This window comes from Pyrus communis, chromosome 15 (assembly GCF_963583255.1).
Source record: "Pyrus communis chromosome 15, drPyrComm1.1, whole genome shotgun sequence".
Taxonomy (NCBI): Eukaryota; Viridiplantae; Streptophyta; class Magnoliopsida; order Rosales; family Rosaceae; genus Pyrus; species Pyrus communis.
The window spans coordinates 3,923,626-3,936,054 of record NC_084817.1 but is presented as its reverse complement, the minus strand read 5'-3'; the positions used below and the strand labels follow the sequence as shown (position 1 = coordinate 3,936,054).

General features: G+C 37.5%; 2 protein-coding genes across 2 annotated transcripts; both read left to right on the top strand.

Moving 5' to 3' along the window:
- Positions 1-3,344: 3,344 nt before the first annotated feature.
- Positions 3,345-5,625, top strand: LOC137717963 (ankyrin repeat-containing protein BDA1-like). The gene is made up of 2 exons (XM_068457485.1): positions 3,345-3,982; positions 4,585-5,625. The coding sequence occupies exons 1-2, from the start codon at positions 3,416-3,418 to the stop codon at positions 5,431-5,433; spliced, it is 1,416 nt and encodes a 471-aa protein (XP_068313586.1). The 5' UTR covers positions 3,345-3,415; the 3' UTR covers positions 5,434-5,625.
- Positions 5,626-9,893: 4,268 nt separating this feature from the next.
- On the top strand, positions 9,894-10,668 carry LOC137716709 (17.1 kDa class II heat shock protein-like). Its single transcript, XM_068456081.1, has one exon. The coding sequence runs from the start codon at positions 10,047-10,049 to the stop codon at positions 10,527-10,529; it is 483 nt and encodes a 160-aa protein (XP_068312182.1). The 5' UTR covers positions 9,894-10,046; the 3' UTR covers positions 10,530-10,668.
- Positions 10,669-12,429: the final 1,761 nt, after the last annotated feature.

The window sequence follows — 12,429 nt, the reverse complement described above, 5'->3', positions numbered from 1 at the left end:
AGAAAGAGGAGGAAGAAGAAGAAGAAAAAAAAAAAAAAAAAAAAAACAACCCCAACCCAACCCGAAGGAGGAAGAAGAAGAAGAAGGAAAAAAATGGGAAACTCGTCCTCCCTTCCCCCCTCCCCCCAAACAACATACCCACCCACCCTGCAAAAGAAAAACATGAAGAAGAAGAAGAGAGAAGGAAAAAAAAAAACCCAGTTCGTCCGTCCCCCCCCTCAGGAAGAAGAAGGAAAAAAAAAAAAAGAAAAGGGAAAACTCAGTTCGTCCCCCCCTACCCACCCTACAAAAGAAAAACAAGAAGAAGAAGAGAGAAGAAAAAAAAAAAAAAAGAAAAAAAAAAACCCAATTCGTCTGTCCCCCCCCCCCCCCCCCGGTACCCACCCTCTTCCCTCCACACCCAGGTTCTCAACCTTCGAAATTGGCCTGACGAAGGTTCTTCGATTCCACCTCAACGAATCTGGGTTTTTTTTTTTTTTTTTTTTTGGATTGCAGGTAATGGGTGCGAGGTTGGGTGCAGAGGGTGGGTGTGGAGAGTGGGTGCGGGGAGAAGAGGCGGTGGGGAGTAGGGAAAACAAATTGGTTTTTTTTTTTTTTTTCCTCTTCTTTTTTTCTGGGTTGCAGTTGCAGAAAGGGGAAGAAGATGAAGATGGGGAGAAGAGAGAGAATGGGGGAAGGGAACGAACTGATGTTGTGATGTTGGTTTATTTATTTATATTTTTAATAACTTTTCTTTATTATTTTAATATTTAAATAATATTACATGATTTTTTTTGTTTTTAATAATTTTTAAATAAAAAATGGGTCCCGGATCAAGCCATGTCAGCATTTAACTGAGAAATAAACGGCCAAGCTAACATAAGGTATAATATTGACGCAAATTTGTAAGATGAGGTATGACATTGTCAATTTTAAAAGATGAGGTATGAAAGTGTCGTGACACCAATAGTTGAGGTAGTTTTTTTGTACTTTACCCAATATTATTTAGAATATATTATCAAATTTAAACTACATATTAATAAAACTCTATTTGTCAACTAAAAGAGCATGAAAAGACTATTTGGTCTTCTATTATAACTAAAAAGTTAAGGCAGTAACATAACTTCACAAAACAAAATTTTACTTTTTTTTTTATTTAAATCTCACTACAAGTGATGTCACATCTCGGTCTGGGGGGGACCACTTCCCGGGTCCGCTTCACCACCGTAACACGATATTGTCCGCTTTAGGCCCCGACCACGCCTTCACGGTTTTGTTTCTGGGAACTCACACGAGAACTTCCCGATGGGTCACACATCCTAGGAATGCTCTCGCGTGCTATTCGCTTAACTTCGGAGTTCCCATGGAACCCGAAGCCAGTGAGCTCCCAAAAGGCCTCGTGCTAAGTAGGGATGAGAATATACATATAAGGATCACTCCCCTGGGTCAGCACACCATGGCCAGGGCTAGGCTTTGATACCATATTGTCACATCCCGCCCCGGGGGGGGGGGGGCAACTTCATGGGCCCGCTCCACCACCGTAGCACGATATTGTTCGTTTTGAGCCTCGACCACGCCCACACAGTTTTGTTTCTGGGAACTCACACGAGAACTTCCTTATGGGTCACCCATCTTGAGAATGCTCTTGCGCGCTACTCGCTTAACTTCGGAGTTCCTATGGAATCCGAAGCCAATGAGCTTTTAAAAGGCCTCGTGCTAGGTAGGGATGAGAATATATATATAAGGATCACTCCCCTGAACGATGTGGGATGTCACAAGTGATTTTAACATCTTTACTTTTTAAAATTAAAAATAAACTCTCTCCCTCCCTCCCTCTCTCCCTCTCTCCCACCCTTACGTTCTCTCTCGTTCTTTTCTTCTCTCCTTCAATTTCACACACTTGAGAAATTTGGAAAAATAACCAGCATTTAGACCTTATATAGAGTTATAACCATTATTTTTTATTTTATGATAATTATAACCAAAATTTGACGTAAAAGTACTAATATACCCTAAATACTAGAGTTTCTCACAACAACCAAAAGACAACCTTTAAACAATCTCTATTGCTTTTTAGTTTTCATTATTCTCTGCAACTTTTGAACTACTTCATGCAACCTTCCGAATTTCTGCACAATGAAAGCATGAATCAAAAAGCAAAATCAGCAACATTTTTGTCTTATCCTTTCTATGCCTTTGCAAGAATTAGAGATTTTGGTGGCCAAACAAAATTCGACTCCATAAGTAGCAGGGAGGCAAAGACTACGGGTGGAGGACGATTTCCCTCCTCATCACTTTGAGAGTTATGCTCGAAAAAAAATGTTTTACTTCACACTTGGCCCCTGGAGGATTTTCCGTGGTATATTTATTTGGTCTTAATTTATGTTTTACTCATTGTCCAGAAAGGCTACGCTTTCAAAGCTCTCATTTTCACAAAATCAATGGTACTTTACTCCCCCTTTTCTCTATATTTTCATATTCCAAGTTCTCTGATGTTTTACGTTTTCCATGGAAGCTGTTTTAATTCATTCTTTCATTATGGTTTAAAGGTTGCAGATATTTAAAGGTATAGTTAAAGATCATAGACATCTCAAGGTAGTTTAAGGGGGGGGGGGTGTATTCAATTGGAATTTTGAGGGATTTTAATTCTTTTAATGCATTTAGGGGTATTCAATCAGGATTTTAAGTGATTTTTTGAAATTCAAGGTATATTCAATTAGAATTTTAAGATAGTTTATTAACATCCTTATAAATCCGGGTATATTCAATTAGGATTTTAAAGAAGCTTATAACATTCCATATGTATTCAATTATAAATTAATTTTAAAGAATTTGAGAAAGTTGAGGAGTTAGAGGGAATTGGAGAGATTTCATAGTGTATTTTAAGTATTCACAAATCTCACCTCTCCCAATGAGATTTCGAGGGAATTAAATCAAAATTTTATATGAACTCTACAAATTAATTAAACTCCATAAAAATCCATTAAAGTTTTTCAAATTCTCAATTGAATACACCCCTTAAATCTCCATCTATATTCAAATCTGCAATATTATAAGTTGGGTTTTGGTTGTTGTGAGAAACAATAACATTAAGGATATATTGGTACTTTTAAATCAACTTTTAGTTATAATTATCATAAAATTAAAATGTTGATTATAATTCTACCTGAGATCTAAATTTTGGTTATATTTCCACATTTCCCACTTTGTGTGTGGATATATTAATAAGAAAAAAACTTGACGGTAACCTTTTTCTGGCTATTGAGCAAATTGACCTCCCCTCTTTGGGCATCGCCAAACTAACGGCATCCGTCAACTTCGGGTCGTCTCCGTCTCCGTATCCGTTTTCTCTATCGCACGCAAAGCAATACAGAGAAAAAATGAGGCTGCTCAATTTACTGGACTCGAGAGAAGAAGCAGCAACAGAGAGAAAGTCATGGAGAAAGAGCTCCATCGAGCCGCCGTGCGCGGATCCGTCGACGCGCTTCTCGAACTACTCAGTGAAGACCCTCAAATCCTCAATAGGACAGCCCCATCTCTCTCCGACACGCCCTTACACGTAGCCTCGCTTCTGGGCCACTCTGCTTTCGCCAAAGAGTTACTGAGTCGGAACCCCGAACTCGCCGCCGAGCTGGACTCCCGCGGCTCTTCGCCTCTTCACCTGGCGGCTGCAAAAGGGTCAGTGGAGATAGTGAAAAATCTGGTGCGGGTCAACCCAGATCTGGGTTTGGTGCTGGATCGCGATGGGTTCACTCCCCTGCATCTGGGTGTGATCAAGGGGCGAGCTGCGGTTGTGGCCGAGTTGGCCCGAGTCAGACCGGCGGCGACTCGGGTTTTGACTCACGGAGGCGAGGGTGGGTTGCACTTGTGTGTGAAGCATCACAGGCTGGAGGTGTTGAAGTTTTTGATGGACTGTATAGGGAGAGATGATGAGTTTGTGAATTGGAGGGATGGCGATGGTAACACAGTCTTACATGTTGCTGTGGCCAAGAAACAATTAGAGGTAATGTTTACTTAATTTTTAGGAAAAGTTTAGTCTTTTGACATCAAAATTAGTTAATTAGTGGGAATAATTAGGCTTCTATCTGAAACAAGACAACTTTTAATATTCAAGAATTCTATGAATGTTGCATAGTGAAGAAAAAGCTTCAATTCCATTTAACCAGGTCACATTGTAGAGAAGAACTTCCATGTACCTGGAATGCTACGATGGTGGTATTTCAAGCTAATCACGTAGTGTTATGTGTTTGGCAATGCGTGACTGAATTGGGATGCTACCGTTGCATCCGAATCCATCCATGCAAAGTTGTCTTTGCAGTGCGTGATTTGATTGAGATACCACAACCGTGCAAATAAATTGTTGTCCACATTTTGTAGATTGAACTCCATAAAATTTCTTCGGTCGTTGGACTGATAGAACGATATAGTAGTACATTATTGATTAAGGTTGCTCTTTTGTGACCGAAGGCCACGGTCCACGGGTTTGAGTTGTGAAAGCAGCCTCTTTGCAAGTAAGGGTAAAGTTGCATATCCTCGCAAAGTGGGGAGGCTTGTTGTCTGTTTTGGAATTTTTTATCTAAAGGAAAGTGTGGGAATTTTGTGCAGGTTATAAAGTATTTGCTGGCTAATACAAAGATAGATGTAAATGCCCAAAATGCGATTGGTTTCACCGCATTGGACGTCTTATCTCATAGCACAAGAGATTTAAGAGACTTGGAAATCAAACAGTCCCTTCAGAAAGCTGCAGCTCCAAGAACGAACAGGGCACAATCTGTTGCTTTCGAGCCGGAAATGGATTCAGTTCGAGTATCCAACTCGATCTCAATGCACCCGCAAATGTCGAAGAAAATGAGTGTAAAGGAAATAGTTAAGAAGAAGGACATTGATTGGTTGGGAAGGAAACGAAGCTCGTTAATGGTTGTGTCTTCCCTCATTGCGACAGTGGCATTTCAAGCTGCATTATCCCCTCCAGGCGGTGTATGGCAGGATGACTACTTGGTATACTCCAATGGCACCGCTGTGGAGCGTCCACACGACGCCGGGCAGTCAGTGATGGCAATTACAGAGCCAGTTCAATACGGACAGTTCATGATCTTCAACACGATTGCTTTCCTTGCATCATTGAGCATAATTCTACTGCTCGTGAGCGGATTGCCTATGAGGCGGAAGAGATGGATGTGGTTTCAGATGGTGATCATGTGGATTGCAATAACGGCACTATCGGGTACTTATTTTATTGGATTAATCTTCATGACACCGGACAGGAACCAGGGCAGCTATCTGTATTATGTGACTCAAATTTCTGTGCTGATATGGCTGGCGTTGATGGGGCTTGTGTTCATTGGTAACGTGATCCGGCTGGTCATCTGGCTACTTAGAAAGTACGGATACATGGAGGAGAAAGAAACAGATGATTCGCTCTACGTAGACTACGATGACAACGACGAAATTTGAATACGAAGATTATACTGCTGAACTTTTGAGTTGCTGATCTTCTTGTAGCAGTGGGGGTGTATATTGTTTCCAAAGTAAGCATGTTCTTTGTTTCATTTTACATGAGGAAACAAGTTAGAAGAAAACTGGTTATTGTTATAAATCGTGTTGTTAATTCAGATGTTATAATATAAAGAAACAACAAAGTTGTTATATTATGAGTCTTAACTTTATTATTGGAAAATACGTGCACATGTTGGGAGATTTGTAAAACTTTGGGACTGCTTTAGGAATGTTAAAATAGTTCTCTGACAACTAAAAGCGCTTTAATTTTATAGTTAAACTTTAAACTGTTTTTGAGTCGGAGGAGTGAATACAAAGATTGTGAAGAATCGGATCTCTTATTAAGGGTACAAGTGCAAGACAGTTAGAACTTAGAAATATAGTTAGTAAGGTTGTTAGTATTTGATTAAAGTAGTTAAGATTCTCTTATAAAAACAGTGTGTGTAATCTTCATTTGGTTAATTAATACAAATCCTATTTCTCTCTCTAAACTCTCTCTCTAATATCTCTGTGTTCATCCTTCTGTTAATCCTTTCTTCTTGATTTTCCTTCAATTCTCAAACATTGCAATGTTGTTAACTTCTCTTTCTCTAAAGCCATCAAATCAAGTGATCCGGGTTCTTGAAATTTGATCCAACGGCTAAAAATTATTCTAACTTTTAAAAGTTTTTACTAACTTTTCTGGTTTTAGCCGTTGAATTAAATTTCAAGAGCCCTGATAACTTGATTTGGTTACTTTAAAGAAAGAGATCCAGAGCCGTGAAGAAATGCGCTTGAACTTGTACTATACAGAAACAGAGTTGTTTTATGTGCCTCACATGGAGTTTTAATAAATATTTAGGGCCTGCTTGGTTATTTAGAAAATTGGACTTCGAAAAGGGTTTTTTTTGTTTTTTTCCACGAACATAGTTTCTGACTACAATACTCAAAAAATTTGTTTGGTACACGAACTTCAAACTTAATCTATATCAAATATTCAAAGGCAAGGAAAAAACCCAGATCTATATCAAATACTCAAAAAATTCGTTCATGACTATAAAAGCAGCGCAGTAATCGAATGAATCTGGGTGAAATCCAGCGGAAGGAAATTGAACAGTGCTCACCGGGGAGATTTTTTTTTTTTTTTTTTAAACAGTAAATTCTCACTTTTTCTGTTTTCAGGACGGAAGGTTTTTTAATTTTTATTTTTGTTAAAAAGGAAACAGAATATTTAGTTTTTTTTTTTTTTTTTGGTCAGACAGACTATTTAGTTTCAAGTTGTGTTATTGAGAAAAATATATCAAAAAAAAATTTCTTCATATAACGCTTAACTATTAGGGAAATTTTATTTAAACTCGTACAACAAGCTTATTTTCTACACCTATATTATTTTTAACTAAACTATCAATATTTTTTAAACCTAAATTTACTACATAAATTACCCTCACAAACCCAATTAAAAAATGTATCTTTACACACATATTCAAAAGATAAAAATCAAAATCAAAGCATACATTTTCTTCTTTGACGTTCTCTCCTTCCATCAAGTTTGTTGTATTTCCTTTCAAATTCTTCATGATTTAATAGAAATATAAATCGAAATCAAAGGAATTGGTGAGAATTTGAGAAAATTCTTGTTCATTTGTACTAGGTGCTGTCAATTTGTGTAAGAGACCAAACATCATCTTCTCTGTTAGGCACTGAGAGTGCAATACCATTTGGAGGGGCGTGTACTCATTAGTTTAAGTTCTCTCATTCTCTTTCATATTTAGCGTGTTTACTTATAATATATGGACGCTGAGCTACTTGGCCTTAGATGATTTTGAAGGAGAAAAAAGAGTCCTGGAGGAAATGGAAACACAAGACATAGAAAAATGCAGTTGGTCAACATATGGTAACAAGGCAGAGCAAGCCCTCAAAATGTCGGAAGAAATGATGAAACCCTGAAGCAACGCAAGCCGTACCATTTTTTTATTAGCCTCCATGCCTGCACTTCTAATCTAGGTGAGGTCAAAGGGGTGTGGAAAATGTTCAGGTAAACTTTCTCTGCAACAAACAATATAAGCTATCTTGTAATGCTTCAGGCCCTTTGTAAGCTAAACCATATTTGAGGGATTGTGTTTGGGCCTAAAATATTGGTGTGGGCCGAGTTAGGAGTTGTTCTCGGCCTGGCAGTATGATTCTAGAATCATCGCGAATTCGAGTTATTATGGGCCGTTTGTTTAAGATCGGCCGAGTCCTAGTATGAGACGGGTTGATGGGAAAGTCGAATCCTAGCATAACATGGAGTCTCAATGGGATGAGGATGCTGAGATTTGAGAAGTGAATGTGGCCGGATAAAGAGTTTGGTTCAAAGCCCTAATGGAGGAAGAATTGGCCGAGACTTGGTTAGATTAGGATAAAGAATCCTAATCCGAGTATAGTTCTGGTTCGACCATGACGAGATTGGCTGCTATAAATAAGAAGGGGGTGCATCATTCTAAGCCCCTCCAATTTAACACACAAACTGCCATGCGCAAATCCTTGCTCCACACGAAACCTCTCAAACACCTTGAGATTTTTATTTTCTTTTTCGCCAACACATCTTCAGTTTAGATAAACAGCACTGTGAATGCAACTGGTGACACCTTCAGTTTGGATAAACAACACTGTTGTCGTAGAATCAGCCGATCGTAGAGCATCTTCAGTTTAGATAAACAGCACTGCGTCAAGGCCGACTAATTACCTATCCAAGTCTCGGTCGAGAAGGGTTTTCAAATCCTTATTGGCAGAGGTCATCTCATTAGCCTTCTTGGCGAAGTGATGTGTTACATATTACTCGGCTTGGCACGTTGAACGCCGAGTTGTTTTATGATTGGATACTCACAAGTAAGTTTTAGAGTTTGGCATTTTGACAGCCGAACCACATTCACTATCAAAACATACATCTATTTTGAGTACTTATGTTCGTATAGCTTGGTACCGGTTCGGCGTGCTTATACTCTTACGAATATAATCACCGTGACCAAACCCAGCGTCGACGATCCGTGAACTTCGCAGAACTAGCAGCCTTGTCTTTAGGCACCAGAACCCGAAGGCCAAGACATGTTCCTTCCTCTGCCACAGTTGCAAGATCAAGAAGTCAGTAGTGCTCAACGCAATATCAACACATTTTACTCCTCAACCGAGCTCGGCCGACGAGTTGGCATGCCCGCATCAATCGAAGAAAGTAGTTAGCTCATTAATTACTTGGCATGCGCGCCACGTAGGCTTAGTAGTTTTTAGGGTCAACAGATTGAAAGAATTGTTTGAGGAATGAGAGTCCATCTGCTTAAGACTTACATAGCTGCAGAAAAAATAATATCTTGAGATGCGCCAATGATGGCACATCGAATTTTTTCTTTGAGTTCATAAAATAAAAACTCATGAATCAATTCATACCTTAGTTGAAGGATCAAAAACTTCAAAATCAATATCCATTTGTCAAAAAGAGCTTATTCTCTATGAGAGCATCTTAGGATTTTAGCAAGAATATAACGTAAGATAAAGATTGCGTGATAGTAAGGGTTTGATTATTAGGAGTGCGTTTATTGATACATTTTAGTTTTATTTTTAATTTTATCTTGTACTTTATGGTAATTATGCAATAGGATAAAAAAGACACTTCACATTTAACATTTAAATTGGGTGTAGAAAGATGGGTTCAAATAAAATTTTCCAAACTATTATTTAGTTTATAAAGCTGAATTTGAATTAAACACCAAACGAGCTATTATATTATTTTGTAAAATTTAATAAAAACACTTACGGCAAAAAGTGCTTCTTTATGTAACAAATATCGACTTTCTTGAAAAGTGTTTGGGCTAAATTTATTTAACAAAAACTTATGCTATAACTTTATTTAATAAAAAGACTTAAATTTTAATAAAAACCCCTTAAATTTTTATAAAAAAGGACAAAATAATTTTAATGAAAAAAATACATAATTTTAATATTAAAAAAAACAGACACGCGGGACCCTCCATCCTTACCCATACTGTTTATGAAACTTAACGGTACTGTACTATTTATGAAATTTAACGGTACTACATTGTTTATAAAATTTACTACACTGTTTATGAAATTTAACGGTATTACTCTATTTAGGAAAGTTAATGTTATATACTGTTTATAAAACTTACTACATTGTTTATGAAACTTAACAGTACTACACTGTTTATGAAATTTAACGGTACTACAGTGTTGATGAAACTTAATGCGCTGGGTGCACATGTTTATATATTATGTTTTTTTTTCCTTTTGTCCTTATAATTAAGTAAAATTATTAGATAATTTTTTATTAAAATATAAAGTTTTGAGGTAATTTTCATTAATTTTTTTGAAAAAAAAAAAAAAAAAAAAAGCCTTTTATCATACTTGTGTAGAACATTCTTGGCCAATCTGGACAGAACAGGAAGCAGATCAAACACTGCTCCTTTTCTTTGTATCCTCTAGAATTCTCTCACTTTTTCTTTTTACTTCGTTGAATCACTCTATAAATACATCACTCTAATCCTCCATTTTCCACACTAATCAATCAAATCGTTCGGCAATCTAACACAATTTGCGTCAACATGGATTTGATAAACGGGGGAAACAATTTCTTCAGAGTATTGGAAGACATGCTGGACTTCGCCGATCAAGAACCCGAAAAGTCCCGAAACGCCAACAACCCCTCTCGGGCGTACGTCCGAGACGCGAAGGCGATGGCGGCCACCCCAGCGGACGTGGTGGAGTACCCGAACGCGTACGCGTTCGTGGTTGACATGCCTGGAATCAAAGCCAATGAAATTAAAGTGCATGTGGAGAACGACAACGTCTTGGTGGTGAGCGGGGAGCGGAGGCGGGAGAAAGAGAAGGAAAGCAAGGATGCGGTGAAGTATTTGAAGATGGAAAGGAGGGTTGGGAAGTTTATGAGGAAGTTTGTGCTGCCGGAGAATGCGAACTTGGAGGCGATCACGGCGGTGTCGCAAGATGGCGTGCTGACGGTGAGGGTGGAGAAGTTGCCTCCGCCGGAGCCCAAGAGGGCCAAGACCATTCAGGTCAGTGTTGCTTGAGGTTGAAGATAGGAGGTTATTGTACTCTGAATTTGGTGTTTGTTCTTTTACAATATGAGGCATGTATCATGTCCACGCATGAGGTGTTATATGTGTACGTATGAAGTTTGAATAAAATTGAAGTTTGCTTTAGCTTTAATAGTTGATGTTGAAAATTTAAGTGCATCAAATGAAATACATGCACGAAACTTGGACGAAATTAAACCCTTCGCCTTTCTTTTGAATCAAAGTAGGACGAGCGCTGACTGTAACAATTAAAATGATTGTCGTTGATTTTAACAATTGTGATGTCCCTTAGTAAGAAGGGGATCAAAGAGATACGGCCGTTTCTCTAGATTGCGCATGTCATTCACGATCGAATAATTTAATATTGAATTTCATCAAGCAGCGTTCTCGAGCATTCTCATGTCTCTCTCCAATGATGAGCACCACGCTCGAGTTTATCTTCAAAAAGAGCCAAAAATGATAAATATTAAGTTATAACCAGTTCTTAATTCAAATTTTAACATATTTTATTTATTTAACATATGTTATAACAAATTTTAATATTAAGTTATAGCCAGTTCTTAATTCAAATTTTAACATATTTTATTTATTTAACATATGTTATAACAAATTTTAATATTAAGTTATAGCCAGTTCTTAATTCAAATTTTAACATATGTTATGTTATATTTTACTTGTATTTATTTAAATACAATAACGAAAATTCATATTTGAATGCAAAAACAACCCACTCATCCGCTAAAATGTAAATTGGTATTTGCTTTTGGTCATGAGGATGATTTTCTTTTGAAAAAGAAGAAAATTCATCTCATTAATTACGATACGTCTTCGACTTGGATGGACCATTTGGGCCATATCCTGTGATAGCAAATACAAGCAAGCTAATCCTTGAGTATAATTACACAATGTGAGATTGGGTTGCTTTTACACTGAACCAATGGCTTCAATCCACGTCATCATTTCGTTGTCACTCCCGTAACCCACCCTTCCTTGTGTATCATAAGATGGGACAAATCCTTGAAATAAGAATAGGGCGGATCCATACAGGACTCGGGTGGTTTCGGGACGCTTCAAAGGATATTAACTGTAATAAACGAAAGAACAAACAATTACTTTTAATTATTTAATTAATATAATTAATACTTTATTCATTTATCGACAATTCGAAGTAATAATCTTGTTAAATAATATTATTTAGCTCAAGATTTGTCGAAATTTTACTGTATAAATTGATATTTGGTGTCACGCTTATGATTTTAAAGCCTACATGGATAGAAAAAAGTTGCATTTCCTTGGAACTCAAATGTGCATATTTGCTCTATTTAGTTCTATAGTCTCTTGGTATATTTTTTTATTTGTAAATGGAAAGTTTTAAGTTCGATTCTCACTAAAATTGAATTTGAATCATATTATTATTGATTTATTATAAAGCTAAACTCACCTCATCTTCTTTAGTATAGATGATATCTTTTAATAAATAAAAAATACGCTACATGCAAAAAAAAGTAGCATTCACGTGAGGGAAGTATGCTTGCCAATTGCCACATCTTCTGGTCATGCATTTGAGTCAGCTCCGACAGAACTGCCACGAGGATTCCCAACTCCCTCTGAACTGCCACGCGGATCCCAAAACCCCTATGAATTCCCACGTAGCAGCCATAAAGACAAAAACAACCGATCCTCCTTCGCGAAACAAGTGCAAAACACACACACTTGTCAAACGTACACCAAATTTTCTTCAGAAATATCACCGCTTCATTATTTCTCTCATACTATATAAAGCTCTCCAAAACCCTAGACAAACCAACCAAACTAAAATCCCATCTCATAGTTTCCACTTAAGTTTGTTCATCATTTTTCAAGAGTTTGAGATCCTATCATCATTGTCACGAGT